We start from the raw sequence: 16,774 nt of genomic DNA, 5'->3' as shown, positions 1-16,774 counted from the left end.
ACGTGCGACGTCAAGGCAACAGGTCTGAAGTCATTCAACTCCTTTGGTTGTGGTTTCTTCGGTACCGGGACAATACAGGATGTTTTCCACTGTCTGGGTACTCTTCTCTGCTCCAGGCTCATGTTGAAGATGCGCTGTAGTGGTTCTCCCAGCTCAGTCGCACAGGCCCTCAGTAATCGTGGGGAAACTCCATCCGGTCCAGCCGCCTTGCTGGTACAGATCTTCCTCAGTTGACCTTCCACCTGTGCAGCCGTAATCCTGGGCATGGGCAAGGTCTCCTGTGAATGGCTATTTTCCTGTGAGGGAAGTAAGCCTGGTGTGGATTTCTGCGGTGAGGATGAGATTGAGCTGTCGAACCTGTTGAAGAAGTTGTTCAGCTGGTTCGCTTTCTCCACATCTCCACTTATGTTCGCCCCCCGCTTTGCACCGCATCCGGTGATGATCTTCATCCCATCCCACACCTCCTTCATGCTTCTTTTCTGCAGCTTTTGTTCTAGCTTCCTCCTATACTGCTCCTTTGCCCCCCTTATCTGTACTCTGAGTTCCTTCTGAACTCTTTTAAGCTCCAACCGATCACCATCTTTAAAGGCCCTCTTCTTCTGGTTTAGGAGGCCTTTGATGTGACTAGTGATCCAGGGCTTATTATTGGGATAGCAGCGAACAGTTCTAACAGGGACAACGGCATCCACACAAAAGTTAATATAGTCCGTTGTGCATTCAGTGACCTCCTCAACGCCCCCACAGAGCCCCCCTTGCAGTACATCCCAGTTAGTAGTACCGAAGCAGTCTCTCAGGGCCTGTTCAGCTTCAGGAGTCCACTTCCTAAAAGAGCGTGTGGTAGTGGGATGCCTCATCACAATTGATTTATATCTGGGCTGTAACAAAACCAGGTTGTGATCAGCTTTCCCCAATGAAGGCAGTGGGGATGCACTATATGCCTCCTCTACATTTGCATACAGTAGGTCAATAGTCCTATTACCCCTGGTGTAGCAATCCACATACTGGGAGAAAGCAGGTAGTGTCTTGTCCAAAGTCACATGGTTGAAGTCCCCTGTAATTATCACCAGTGCCTCAGGGTGCTGTGTCTGAAGCCTAGCAACAATCAACCCTTTTGATTTCTTCTACCGAAGTGCATGACCATTCACTTCCTGAAACTGTATTCCAACTGCCACTTCTTTGCCCATTCTCCTAATTGCCTGTCCTTCTGTAGCCTCTCTACTTCTCCAAAATACTTTCCCCTCCACCTATCTTCAAATCATGTGCAAACTTTGCAATAAAACCATCAATTCCATCATCCAAATCATCAACATGTAACGTAAAAAGATTTGGACCCAACACAGACCACTTTGGAACACTACTTGTCTCTGGCAGCCAACCAAAAAAGGTACCCTTTATTCCCACTGTTTGCCTCCTGCCAATCAGCCACTGCTTTATCCATGTTAGAATCTTTCCTGTAATACCATGGGCTCGAAGCTTGTTAAGCAGCCTGATGTGTGGCACCTTGTCAAAGACCTTCTGAAAATCCAAATACACAACATCGACCAATTCTCCTTTGTCTATCCTGCTTGATATTTCTTTAAAGAATTCCAACAGGTTTGTTGGGCAAGATTTTCCCTTCAGGAAATCATGTGAATACAAGTACCCTGAGACTTCATCCTTCATAATCGACTCCAACATCTTCCCAACCACTTAGGTCAGACTAACTGGCCTATAGTTTCCTTCCTTCTGTCTCTCTCCTTTATTGAGGAGTAGAATGACATTTGCAATTTTCCAGTCTTACGTAACCACTCCAGAATCTAGTGATTCTTGAAGGAGCATTTAATAGGTAATGGAAGCTTATTCCCAATACCTTCCTGGCTATGACAACCTTAAGGAATCTGTATTCTAATATTACAAGAAGATATGAAAAAGAATGGAAGGATCAGTACTTGGAGCTATGATGTAGTGGCCATTACAGAGACTTGGATGGCTCAGGGACAGGAATGGTTACTTCAAGTGCCAGGTTTTAGATGTTTCAGAAAGGACAGGGAGGGAGGCATAAGAGGTGGGGGTGTGACACTGTTGATCAGAGATAGTGTCACGGCTGCAGAAAAGGTGGACACCATGAAGGGATTGTTTACAGTGTCTCTGTGGGTGGAGGTTAGGAACAGGAAGGGGTCAATAACTTTACTGGGTGTTTTTTATAGCATGCCCAATAGTAACAGTGATATGGAGGAGCAGATAGAGAAGCAGATCCTGGAAAGGTGTAATAATAACAGAGTTGCCTTGATGGGAGATTTTAATTTCCCAAATATCGATTGGCATCTCCCTAGAGCAACGAGTTTAGATGGGGTGGAGTTTGTTAGGTACGTTCAGGAAGGTTTCTTGACACAGTATGTAGATAAGCTTACAAGAGGAGAGGCTGTACTTGTTTTGGTATTGGGAAATGAACCTGGTCAGGTGTCAGATCTCTCAGTGGGAGAGCATTTTGAAGATAGTGATCATAATTCTATCTCCTTTACAATAGCTTTGGAGAGAGAGAAGAACAGACAAGTTGGAAAAGCGTTTAATTGGAGTAATGGGAATTGTGAGAAAATCAGGCAAGAAATTGGAAGCTTAAATTGGAAACAGATGATCTCAGGGAAAAGTACGGAAGAAATGTAGTAAATGTGCAGGGGATATTTGTGTGGATTTCTGCATAGGTACATTCCAATGAGACAGGGAGGTTATGGTAGGGTACAGGAACCGTGCGCTTGCAACACCTTGTGTCAGACAGAGTGGTCAGCAGCACTGGGGCTTCACAGGGGATTGTCCTGTCTCCCTTTCTCTTCACCATCTACACCTCGGGCTTCAACTACAACACAGAGTCTTGCCATCTTCAGAAGTTTTCTGATGACTCTGCCATAGTTGGATACATCAGCAACGGAGATGAGGCGGAGTACAGGGCTATAGTGGGAAACTTTGTCACATGATGTGAGCAGAATCATCTGCAGCTTAATGTGAAAAAGACTAAGGAGCTGGTGGTGGACCTGAGGAGGGCTAAGGCACCGGTGACCCGTTTCCATCCAAGGGGTCAGTGTGGACATGGTGGAGGATTACAAATACCTGGGGATACGAATTGATAATAAACTGGACTGGTCAAAGAACACTGAGGCTGTCTACAAGGGTCAGAGCCATCTCTACTTCCTGAAGAGACTGAGGTCCTTTAACATCTGCCGGATGATGCTGAGGATGTCCTATGAGTCTGTGGTGGCCAGTGCTATCATGTTTGCTGTTGTGTGCTGGGGCAGCAGGCTGAGGGTAGCAGACACCAACAGAATCAACAGACTCATTCGTAAGGCCAGTGATGTTGTGGGGGTGGAACTGGACTCTCTGACGGTGGTGTCTGAAAAGAGGATGCTGTCCAAGTTGCATGCCATCTTGGACAATGACTCCCTTCCACTCCATAATGTACTGGTTAGGCACAGGAGTACATTCAGCCAGAGACTCATTCCACCGAGATGCAACACTGAGCGTCATAGGAAGTCATTCCTGCCTGTGGCCATCAAACTTTACAACTCCTCCCTTGGAGTGTCAGACACCCTAAGCCAATAGGGCTTTACTTATAATTTCCACTTGGAATAATTTACTTATTATTTAATTATTTATGGTTTTATATTGCTATATTTCTACACTATTCTTGGTTGGTGTGATTGTAACAAAACCCAATTTCCCTCGGGATCAATAAAGTATGTCTGTCTGTCTGTGTACAAAGGCTGTAGTAAATCTAGTCAAGAAGAAAAGCTTACGAAAGTTTCAGAGAGCTAGGTAATGTCAGAGATTTAGAAGATTATAAGGCTAACAGGAAGGAGCTTAAGAAGGAAATTAGGAGAGCTAGAAGGGGCCAAGAGAAGGCTTTGGCGGGCAGAATTAAGGAAAACCCCAAGGCATTCTACAAGTATGTGAAGAACATGAGGATAAAATGTGAAAGAATAGGACCTATCAAATGTGACAGTGGGAAAGCGTGTATGGAACCGGAGGAAATAGCAGAGGTACTTAATGAATACTTTGCTTCAGTGTTCTGAAAAAGGATCTTGGTGATAGTAGTGATGACTTGCAGCAGACTGAAAAGCTTGAGCATGTAGACATTAAGAAAGAGGAAGTGCTGGATGTCAGTGATAATAAACATAATTCTGATTTATTTCACTGTAAGATTAGCTGGATCCCCTTTGACTTCCCTTTATAGTTTTAAGTAATCTTTATTTCCATAAAAATGCAGTGATTGATCTGTTAGCTTGTGTAACTTTGTGTTTTATTTAAACCACAAATCTTAGTAATATTATTTTACTAAATTTTACAGCAAAGACATCATCATTCCTTTGCGTTGTAGCTGCCCGGTTGATTTTGAGTTTCGGTTGAATTGTTCACAGCTGCATCATGCATTCAAAATTCTGCCTACATCAGGTAGGTTGCATTGTTAATCTTTAACAGTTCAGACTAGGGATGGTGAACCATAAATGCCATTCCTCATCACCCCACCAGATGTGTAATGATGCCACCCGCTGTTTAACAACTTCTAGGTGGAATTTTGTATTATGATTATTGTTGAAAGCTTAGGCTTGAACGTCTTCTTTTAGTTAAAAAAAGCAATAAAGCATGAATTTTATTTTCTAAGAATTTTTCACCAATGTTGTAAATCAAAAAAGCAGAGAAAAATGATTTGAGAATTACATTTTTAAATACATTATTTTCTTTGAAGGTTCGAGCACTAAAACCTAAGAGTCAAACTTGAAATCATCTTAAGCAAAGATGTGAATTTTATTAGTAGGAACAGAAATGGGTAATATATCAGAGGTAGGAGCAAGTAGCTCAGCTGATGGATTGGGTGTGATATGTAAAATTCTGTCAGAATGCAGACAACCTCCCAAATCTGAGCTATGCATATAATCATTCAAATTAATAAAATAATGTTAAGATATCAGTCAGAACAATGGCTTCATAAATTTTATTCAATAATATATACAATTAATACAACATCATATTCATAGTTTTGAACAATTCTAAAATCTTATTTATTTTACATATTACAGTTAGAAATGCAGAATAATTGTTATTTGGGAATTTGATACTTCTGATGTAAAGGTTGATAACTGAAATACAAAAAAGATAATCCAAATGACTCATAATTCAGAGTTTTTTTAAACAAACTATATCAGAGTAGTAGTCCTGGTGTAACTCATTAGCGGATCTTTTATCTGCACAGAGAGCACTGTGAACGGGACTCACTGTTCTCCATGAGTCTGACCACAGTCTTTAGTGAGAACATGTGGTTTTTGTCTTGGGTCAACTCATTCCTAGTTATAAACTATGATCTTCTCTAAATTGTGTTTATAAGAATACTACAATTCTCACAAATATACAAATTGCACATAAGTATACTGTAATGCCAAGGCCTTTAAACAAACTTTAATTTGTATCAGATTAATTTCAATTAATTGGTAGCTGAACATAATGACATTAAATTTAGATCCTCAGATCGGTCCTGTCAATCTTTGTGTGAATTTGGTAGTTCATATTTAACAAAGTTCAAAAAGTTCGAAGTAAATTTATTATCAAAGTTCATATATGTCACCATATCCGGCCCTGAGATTTATTTCCTTGTTGGCATCGACAGTGGGTACAAAGAAACACAATGGAATCAAAGAGAAACTGCACGCAAACAAAGGACAACCCATGTGCAAAAACAACCAATTGTACGAATACAAAAAGAAAAACAAAATAATAATCTTCAGGGTAATCTTCTTCCTCCCCTCTCCCCACCACCTTATTCTGACTTTGTCCCCCTTCCTTTCCAGTCATGATGAAGGGTCTCGGCCCAAAATGTTGGCAGTTTACTCTTTTCCATAGATGCTGCCTGGCATGCTGGGTTCCTCCAGCGTTTTGTATGTTTTGCTAACAAAATAAAAATAATAAATAAGTAATAAGTAATATTGAGATGTAGTCCTTGAAACTGAGTTCATATGTTGTGGAATCAGTTCAGTGTTGGGGTGAATGAAGTTATTTATACCTAAATATGTAAAAATAATTGATATATTGAAGTTACAACGTTATTATTTTTTGCCCAAACAGAAAAAGCCTCTTTCATGGTTTGTCCCATTCTTTCCTTTCTAACATTGTTTGATTTATAATTCCTTGTTATACTCTGTTTGAATGTTTTTCCTTGTATCAAGATGCAAGCGCCTTGTGAAAAATGGAACTAGATAAAGGACAAATATCCTACAAACTTACTGTATCCAGTCAATGTCATCTGTGAAACAATGGTTATATATAATTCAACTGGGAATTTCCTGGTGGGTTTTCCCAAGTGGATTTGGCAGATCAGCAACAACATTGTTAAGGTTATCTATCCAAGATTATTGATAAGGAGATTAAAGCTAAAAATATTGTTTCTAAATGGGGATATCTTAATAATAAGTAATAGTGCAACCATGTTGATGAATGTAACATGTTTATAAATGTTAGTCTGGATGATTACATGTGGGTTTTCATCATACAGGAATAATACCAGCTAATGAACAAATTGACATTGTTGTCACTTATACGCCATCTGAACGTGCTACAGCTCAAAGTAAGGTGCAACTCATCATTTCAGAGTTTAATGCAAAGCCCTACGTTTGTACTATCACTGGGATTTACTCTCCAGGGCACAAATTTAGGTAAGTAGTAGGCAGTAAAACTGGATTATTTGTTCTTTCAAGACTATTTCCAGTAGATGTATCTATTAATGCAAAAGAATTAGTGTGATGTAATATAGTTGTCACCTGAAATATGGTGACATCCAGTGATCACACTGCCATTAGTTTCAAAGTAAATATGCAAAGAGATTCTGCATTTTAAGGTTCTAAATTGGTGAAAGGCCAGAAATGATCTGGCAAGTGTGGATTGGGACAGGCTGTTTTCTGGCAAAGGTGTACTTCAAAAGAATGAGGTCATCAAAAGCAAAATTTTGAGAGTACAAACCTTGTATATGCCTGTCAGAATAAAAGGTAAAGATAACAAACGTAGGGAACCTTGGTTTTCAAGAGATAGAACATAGAATAGTACAGCACATTATAGGCCCTTCGTCCCACAATGTTGTGCCAACCCTCAAACCCTGCCTCCCATATAACCCCCCACCTTAAATTCCTCCATATACCTGTCTAGTAGTCTCTTAAACTTCACTAGTGTGTCTGCCTCCATCACTGACTCAGGCAGTGCATTCCATGCACCAACCACTCTCTGAATGAAAAACCTTCCTCTAATATCCCCCTTGAACTTCCCTCCCCTTACCTTAAAGCCATGTCCTCTTGTACTGAGCAGTGGTGCCCTGGGGAAGAGGCACTGGCTGTCCACTCTGTCTATTCCTCTTAATATCTTGTAAACCTCTATCATGTCTCCTCTCATCCTCCTTCTCTCCAAAGAGTAAAGCCCTAGCTCCCTTAATCTCTGATCATAATGCATACTCTCTAAACCAGGCAGCATCCTGGTAAGTATCCTCTGTACCCTTTCCAATGCTTCCACATCCTTCCTATAGTGAGGCGACCAGAACTGGACACAGTACTCCAAGTGTGGCCTAACTAGAGTTTTATAGAGCTGTATCATTACATCGCGTCTCTTAAACTCTATTCCTCGACTTATGAAAGCTAACACCCCATAAGCTTTCTTAACTACTCTATCTACCTGTGAGGCAACTTTCAGGGATCTGTGAATATGTACCCTCAGATTCCTCTGCTCCTCCACACTACCAAGTATCCTGCCATTTACTTTGTACTCTGCCGTGGAGTTTGCCCTTCCAAAGTGTACCACCTCACACTTCTCTGGGTTGAACTCTGTCTGCCACTTCTCAGCCCATTTCTGCATCCTATCAATGTCTCTCTGCAATCTTCGACAATCCTCTACACTATCTACAACACCACCAAACTTTGTGTCATCTGCAAACTTGCCAACCCACCCTTCTACCCCCCACATCCAGGTCGTTAATAAAAATCACGAAAAGTAGAGGTCCCAGAACAGATCCTTGTGGGACATCACTAGTCACAACCCTCCAATCTGAATGTACTCCCTCCACCACAACCCTCTGCCTTCTGCAGGCAAGCCAATTCTGAATCCACCTGGCCAAACTTCCCTGGATCCCATGCCTTCTGACTTTCTGAATAAGCCTGCTGTGTGGAACATTGTCAAATGCCTTACTAAACTCCATGTAGATCACATCCACTGCACTATCCTCATCTATATGCCTGGTCACCTCCTAAAGAACTCTATCAGGCTTGTGAGGCACGATCTGCCCTTCACAAAGCCATGCTGACTGCCCCTGATCAGACCATGATTCTCTAAATGCCCGTAGATCCTATCTCTAAGAATCTTTTCCAACAGCTTTCCCACCACAGACATAAGGCTTACTGGTCTATAATTACCTGGACTATCCCTACTACCTTTTTTGGACAAGGGGACAACATTCGCCTCCCTTCAATCCTCCGGTACCATTCCCTTGGACAACGAGGACAGAAAGATCCTAGTCAGAGGCTCAGCAATCTCTTCCCTCGCCTCATGGAGCAGGCTGGGGAATATTCCATCAGGCCCCGGGGACTTATCCGTCCTAATGTATTTTAACAACTCCAACACCTCCTCTCCCTTAATATCAACATGCTCCAGAACATCAACCTCACTCATATTGTTCTCACCATCATCAAGTTTCCTCTCATTCTCAATACTGAAGAGAAGTATTCATTGAGGACCTCACTCACTTCCACAGCCTCCAGGCACATCTTCCCACTTTTATTTCTAATCTGTCCTACCTTCACTCCTGTCATCCTTTTGTTCTTCACATAATTGAAGAATGCCTTGGGGTTTTCCTTTACCCTACTCGCCAAGGCCTTCTCATGCCACCTTCTTGCTCTTCTCAGCCCCTTCTTAAGCTCCTTTCTTGCTACCCTATATTCCTCAATAGACCCATCTGATCCTTGCTTCCTAAACCTCATTTATGCTGCCTTCTTCCACCTGACTAGATTTTCCGCTTCACTTGTCACCCATGGTTCCTTCACCCTACCATCCTTTATCTTCCTCACCGAGACAAATTTATCCCTAACATCCTGCAAGAGATCCTTAAACATCGACCACATGTCCATAGTACATTTCCCTGCAAAAACGTCATCCCAATTCACACCCGCAAGTTCTAGCCTTATAGCCTCATAATTTGCCCTTCCCCAATTAAAAATTTTCCTGTTCTCTCTGATTCTATCCTTTTCCATGATAATGCTAAAGGTCAGGGAGCAGTGATCACTGTCCCCCAGATGCTCACCCACTGACAGATCTGTGACCTGACCCAGTTCGTTATCTAATATTAGATCTAGTATGGCATTCCCCCTAGTCAGCCTGTCAACATACTGTGACAGGAATCCATCCTGGACACACTTAACAAACTCTGCCCCATCTAAACCCTTGGAACTAATCAAGTGCCAATCAATATTAGGGAAGTTAAAGTCACCCATGATAACAACCCTGTTATTTTTGCACCTTTCCAAAATCTGCCTCCCAATCTGCTCCTCGGTATCTCTGCTGCTACCAGGGGGCCTATAGAATACCCCCAGTAGAGTAACTGCTCCCTTCCTGTTCCTGACTTCCACCCATACTGACTCAAAAGAGGATCCTGCTACATTACCCACCCTTTCTGCAGCTGTAATAATATCCCTGACCAGTAATGCCACCCCTCCTCCCCTTTCTTCCCCCTCTCTATCCCTTTTAAAGCACTGAAATCCAGGAATATTGAGAATCCATTCCTGCCCTTGTGCCAGCCAAGTCTCCGTAATGGCCACTACATCATAATTCCATGTATGTATCCAAGCTGTCAGTTCATCACCTTCGAAAGTGGAGTATATGGATGGTAGAGTACCGGAACCATGGTGTACAAAATTTGTTGAAAATCTAGTCAAAAAGAAAAAAAAAGCTTACGAAAGGTTCAAAAAATAGGTAATTTGATTATAAAGCTAGCAGGAAGGAGCTTAAGAATGAAATTAGGAGAGCCAGAAGGGGCCTTGAGAAGGACTTGGCGAGCAGGATTAAAGAAAACACCAAGGCATTCTACAAGTATGTGAAGAGCAAGAGGATAAGACATGAGAGAATAGGACTATTCAAGTGTGACTGTGGAAAAGTGTGTATGGAACCGAAGGAGATAGCAGAGGTACTTAATGAATACTTTGCTTCAGTATTCACTACAGAAAAGGATCTTGGCAATTGTAGGGATGACTTACAGCAAATTGAAAATCTTGAGCATATAGACATTAAAAAAGATGTGTTCGTGCTTTTGGAAAGCATCAAGTTGGATAAGTCTCTGGGACTGGAGGAGATGTACCCCAGGCTACTGTGGGAGGTGAGGAAGGAGATTGCTGAGCCACTGGCAATGATCCCTGCATCCTCAGTGGGGATGGGAGAGGTTCTAGAGGATTGGAGTGTTGTAGATGTTCCCTTATTCAAGAAAGGGAGTAGAGATAGCCCGGGAAATTATAGATCAGTGAGTCTTACTTCAGTGATTGGTAAGTTGATGGCAAAGATCTTGAGAGAGAGGATTTGTGAACATTTGTAGAGGCATCATATGATTAAGAATAGTCAGCCTTCTGCCTAGTTCCCGAAACTCATACTTCAGGACCTCATCACTCTTCCTGCCTGTGTTGTTGGTACCAACATGTATCACGACTTCTGGTTGCTTTCCCTCTCATACCAGGAGGGTTTAAACTAATTTGCGAGGGGGATGGGACGCGGAGCGATAGAGCAGTGATGATGATCATGTGGATAGTCAGAGGCTTTTTTCCCAGGGCTGAAATGGCTAGCACGAGAGGGCACGGTTTTAAGGTGCTTGGAAGTAGGTACAAAGGAGATGTCAAGGATGTTTTTAACGCAGAGAGTGCTGAGTGCATGGAATGGGCTGCCAGCGACAGTGGTGGAAGCAGATACAATAGGGTCTTTTGAGAGACTCCTGGATAGGTACATGGAGTTTAGAAAAATAGACGGTTATTGGTAACCTAGGTAATTTCTAAAGTAAGTACATGTTCGGCACAGCTTTGTGGGCCAAAGGGCCTGTATTCTTCTGTAAGTTTTCTATGTTTCTTTGTTTCTGATATCTTAAATGCATTCTTTGCATCAGAACCAGCGTTTATAGAATTGAGGCAAAGCAGCATCAATTTCATTGACCCTGTACAGATTACAGAGTAGAAGGTGTTTACTACCCTGAGGCAAGTCAGGGTAGATAAATGCCCAGGGCTGAACAAGGCGTTTCCTTAGACCCTACGAGAGGCAGCCCAGAAACTGCAGGGCCCCCAGCAGAGATATTTAAATCATCCTTAGTGACAGGACAGGTACCAGTCGAATTGAGAATAGCCAGTGTTGTTCCGCTGTATAAAAAAAGGCTCTACACATAAAACCTGGAAATTATAGGCCAGTTGAGTCTGACATCAGTTGTGGGAAAGTTATTGGAAGGTATTTGAAGTATTTGGATAGACATGGACTGATTAAGGATAGTCAGCATGGTTTCATGCACGTTAGATCATGAATAACTTAGAGTTTTTCAAAGAAGTTACCAGGAAAGTTGATGAAGGCAAGGCAGTGGATGATGTCTGCATTTACTTTAGTAAGGCATTTGAAAAGATCCCATACGTAGGCTGGTCAAGAGGGTTCAGTCGCTCTGCATACAGGATAAGGTAGTAAATTGGATTAGTCTTTGCTTTGTGAGAGAAGCCAGAGAGTTGTAGTAGAGGGTTGCCTCTCTGACTGGAGGTCTGTGACTAGTGGTGTGCCACAGGGATTGGTGATTGGTCCTTCATTGTTTGTCATCTATATCAATGATATGGATGATAATATGGTTAACTTGATCAGCAAGTTTGTGGGTGACATCAAGATTGGGGGTGTAGGGGACAGTGAGGAAGACTGTCATGGCTTGCAGCAAAAAATGGGCAGAAGAATAGCAGGTGGAATTTAACACAGACAAGTGAAAGGCTTTGCACCTCAGCAGGACCAACCTGGGTAGGTCTTACTCAGTGAACAGTAGGGCAGCGAGGAGCGCAAAAAACAAAAGGATCTTGGTTTACACATCCTTAATTCATTGAAAGTGGCAGCACAGGTAGATAAGGTCATAAAGAAAGTTTTTGGCATATTGGTCTTCATAAATCAATGTATTGAGTACAGAAGATGAGATGTTATTTTGAAGTTCTATAAAACGTTGATGAAGCCTAATTGGGTGTAGTTTGTGCGCTTTTGGTCACCTACCTACAGGAAAGATATAAACTAGGTTGAGAGAGTGCAGAGAAAATTTACAAGGATGTTGCGAGATCTGGAGGACCTGAGTTATAAGGAAAGATTGACTAGGTTAGGACTGTATTCTTTAGAACGTAGAAGATTGAGAGAAGATTTGATAGACGTATATAAAGTTGAGGATCATGGATAGGGTATATGCTTTTTCATCTCAGGTTAGGTGGGATTACAACCAGAGGTCATGGCTTCGTGTGAAAGGTGAGAAGTTTAAGGGGAACATAAGGGAAACTCAGAGAACAAATTTGTTATCTTTACCTTATGGAGTCCAAGAAATGTAAGAGAACACGTAAGAGAAATCAGGAAGGCTAAAAGAAGGCTAAAAGTTGTTCTAGCAGACAAGGTGAAGGAGAATCCTAAGGGATTCCACAGGTATGTTAAGTGCAAAAGTATTGCAAAGGTCAAGATAAGGACTTTAAGGAGAAAATTAAGGCCAACGTGAGGGAAACTCAGAGCGTCATGAGGGTGTGGAACATATATGTTAAACTCAAGGCCCGCGGGCCAAATCTGGCCCGCGGTGGAATTATCTTTGGCCCGCAAGATAATATCTAATTACTATTAAAGCTGGCCCCGGTAATCGAAGCGCCTATGGCGTATGATATGGCTAATGCTGAGTTTATTCAGGTACCAGGTTTTCAGGGTTTTTAGTGTTTATTCGGCAGTCTTGCTCAGCAGTCTTCTTCATAAGAAACGGAATTTGTAAAGTGAAACACTTTGTAGTTATAGCAGAGACTGAGACACATGAGAGCAGGCTGAAAAAACGGAGGCAACGAAAGCTGCGTTCGCATGCGTCCGACTGATCCGGCCTGCGTGAAGCTGCATTTTGCTCAATCTGGCCCGTGACCTAAAATGAGTTTGACACCCCTGGGTGGAATGAGCTGCCAGCACAAGTGGTCCATGCAAGCTTGATTTCAATGTTCAAGAGAAGTTTAAATAGGCACATGGATAGTAAAGATATGGAGGGCAATAGACCCAGTGCAGGTTGTTGGGAGTAGGCACTATAAATGGTTTCAACATGGACTAGATGGGCCAAAATGCCTCTTTCTGTGCTGTACTTCTCCATGACTCTATGAAATTAAAATAATGGATTTTGTAAATGTCTGGCATTTTTCTTATATTCCACAAGAAAATCAACATTATACAAATAATTATACTTCTCTTCAGCCAGGATTTAGTTTTCTGAATCTATTTCATGCCTAAGTGTCGAATGAAACTTCACTGAATGTATTTAAATGCAGGATTATTGTAAAAATAATAGGATGCAAAAATTCTGCGAATCTTACTTGATTTGTTCTATGCATAACTCCAGACTCACAGTAATGGAGTGAACGGAACTGCCCTCTTAAATGATCTAACAGGGGTAATTTGGGTTGTTCAAGAGTGTTGCTTTGGCCAATGGTACAAATAAATACTGAAAAATTCTAATAATATCTGAATTTTCCACTAAAAGAATATGTTAATACTTTAACCATCTGATCTAATTTTCTCCCTAATTTTCTTTACTCTTGGAGGACCATCTTCAAACATTTTGGTTTGCTGAACCTACTACATATATGTATGTTGTTGAGAATGAGCCTAGCCATGTCATAATGATTAATTTTTGTCTAAGTCATACTAGCTTCATAAAAGGGTATTAATGACAATAATCAGAAAAATTATAAACTTCTCAGTTAACTTAATTTTGAAACACTTCATTTGCTAGTCTCACTCATTTGGCTAGTTCATTCCCTCCTAACCAGGTGGTTTTGGACACAGGTCAGGGTTTAAATCCACAAAATGTAATAGTATTTGATATACTTGATGCCAACCTGCTGACTTCCCAATTTAACACAAGTGCTTCAATATGTGATAAGGATATGTATTCCAGAGACTCAATATAAGACCAGGAGACATAGGAGCAGAATTAGACCATTTGTTACTCTGCTGTTTGCAAATGTTGCTCCACTATTGCAAATGTTACTCCACTATTTAAGAAGGGTGGGAAGCAGCGGAAAGGAAACTATAGACCTGTTAGCCTGGCATCAGTGGTTGGGAAGTTGTTGGAATCGATTGTTAGGGATCAGATTACAGTTTACCTGGAGGCACATGACAAGATAGGTGAGAGCCAGCATGGTTTCCTGATAAGAAAATCCTGCCTGACTAACCTACCGCAATTTTTTTGAGGAAATTACAAGCAGGGTAGACAAAGGAGATGCAGTAGATGTGGTGTACTTGAATTTTCAGTAGGCCTTTGAAAAGGTGCTGCACATGAGGATGCTTAGCAAGATAAGATCCCATCGAATTACAAGGAAGTTATTAGCATGGGTGGAGCATTGGCTGATCGGCAGAAAACTGAGAGTGGGGACAAAGGGATCCTATTCTGGCTGGCTGCCGGTTACCAGTGGAATTCCACAGGGGTCGGTGTTGGGACCGCTGCTTTTTACGATGTATGTCAATGATTTGGACTGTGGGATTAATGGATTCGTGGCTAATTTTGCGATGATACAATATTGGAAAGTGTATGGTCATGCACTTTGCTGGAAGAAATAGATGGGAAGACTATTATTTAGATGGGGAGAGAATTCAAAATGCAGAGGTGCAAAGGGACTTGGGAGTCCTTGTGCAGGATACCCTAAAGGTTAACCACCAGGTTGAGTTGGTTGTGAAGAAGGCGAAGGCAATGTTGGCATTCATTTCTAGATGTATAGAATATAAGAGCAGGGATGTGATTTTGAGGCTCTATAAAGCACTTGTGAGGCCACACTTGGAGTATTGTGTGCAGTTTTGGGCTCTTATTTTAGAAAGAATATACTAACATTGGAGAGGGTTCAGAGAAGATTCACAAGATTGATTCCAGGAATGAAAGGGTTACTGTATGAGGAACATCTGGCAGCTGTTGGGCTGCATTCCCTGGAGTTCAGGAGAATGAGGGGGGACCACATAGAAACATTCCAAATGTTAAAAGGTCTGAACAGATTAGATATGACAAAGTTATTTCCTACGATAGGGGAGTCTAGGACACGAGGGCACGACTTCAGGATTGAAGAACGTCCATCTAGAACAGAGATGTGGAGAAATTACTTTAGTCAGAGGGTGGTAAATCTGTGGAATTTGTTGCCAGGAGTGGCAGTGGAGGCCAAGTCATTGGGTGCATTTAAAGCAGAGATAGATAGGTTCTTGATTAGCCAGGGCATCAAGGGGTATGGGGTGAAGGCAGGGGAGTGGGGATGACTGGAAGAATTGGATCAGCCCATGACTGAATGGCAGAGCAGACTCATTGAGCTGAATAGCCTACTTCTGCTCCTATATCTTATGGTCTCAGAGTTTTATTTGGCCCGTTGAGTCTGCTCCATCATTTCATCATGACTGATACAATTTTCCTCTCAGCCCCAATCTCCTGCCTTCTCCCCGCATCCCCTCATGCCCTGACCAATCAAGAATCTATCAACCTTTGCATTAAATATACATAAAGACTTGGCCTTCACAGCCACCTGTGACAATGAATTCCACTCTCTGGATAAGGAAGTTCCTCCTCATCACCTCATCTCTGTTCTAAAAAGATGCCCCTCTATTCTGAGACTGTGTCATCTCTTTTTAGACTCTCCCACCTTAAGAAGCATTCTCTCTACGTTCACTCTTTCAAGGCTTTTCACCATTCAATAGGTTGCAATGAGATCACCCTGTTTCTTCGGAATTCTAATGAGTACAAGCCCAGAGCCATCAAATGTTCTTCATATAACAAACCATTCAATCCTGGAATCATTTTCATGAACCTCGTTTTCGTTTGAACCTTTTCCAGTTTCAGCACATATTAGGTTGGATACTGTTAGTTGGAATTTAGAAAGACATTCGATGGAATCGAAGGTGCCGTAAAGAAATCTGGGAACAAATATTTAAACTGCATTCATCAACAAAACAAAATATGGAAATGATGGTAATTCTCTGATGATCAAACAATATCTTTAGAGAAAAAAAGCAGTTTCAACATTTCACATTGATGAATATTCTCAAATGCTACCAGATCTTCAAAGCATTTCCAGCAGTTTTTAATTTAAATTTTCAATATCCGCAATGTGATTCCATGAAAAGGGATTTTCAGGTGAACTGTGTTTTCTTCGGTACAAAAGTTTGGTTTGTGATAGTTAAGAGTCATAGGAAAGTACAGCAAAGAAACAGGCCATTTGGCCATTCTAGTCTGTGCTGAATTATTTAACCTGCTTACTTCCATCAACCTGCACTGGGACCATAGCTCTCCATACCCCTACCATCCCATGTACCAATCCAAATTTCTCTGGAACATTGAAATCAAGCTCATATGCACTACTTGTGCTGGCAGCTCATTCCACACTCTCACCACCCCTGAGTGAAGAAGTTTTCCCTCATGTTCCTCTTAAACTTTTCAAGCTCTCTGTACTCACTCTTCAGGACCTGCTGACAATTTCTACCTATGTCATTGGTACAGATGTGTACCACGATATCTGTCTGATTACCCTCCCACTTC

At 41.7% G+C, this 16,774-nt stretch overlaps 1 protein-coding gene across 1 annotated transcript in view; it reads left to right on the top strand.

Moving 5' to 3' along the window:
- cfap221 (cilia and flagella associated protein 221) overlaps nt 1-16,774 on the top strand; it is a 212,724-nt gene that overhangs the window by 82,385 nt on the left and 113,565 nt on the right. Inside the window, exons 8-9 of the mRNA XM_073047564.1 lie at nt 4,319-4,422; nt 6,515-6,674. Coding sequence (XP_072903665.1) covers nt 4,319-4,422; nt 6,515-6,674 — 264 coding nt within the window. The remainder of the gene's footprint in view (nt 1-4,318; nt 4,423-6,514; nt 6,675-16,774) is intronic.

Source organism: Hemitrygon akajei, chromosome 5, assembly GCF_048418815.1.
Source record: "Hemitrygon akajei chromosome 5, sHemAka1.3, whole genome shotgun sequence".
NCBI classification, from domain to species: domain Eukaryota; kingdom Metazoa; phylum Chordata; class Chondrichthyes; order Myliobatiformes; family Dasyatidae; genus Hemitrygon; species Hemitrygon akajei.
This window is presented reverse-complemented; position numbering and strand designations above follow the sequence as displayed.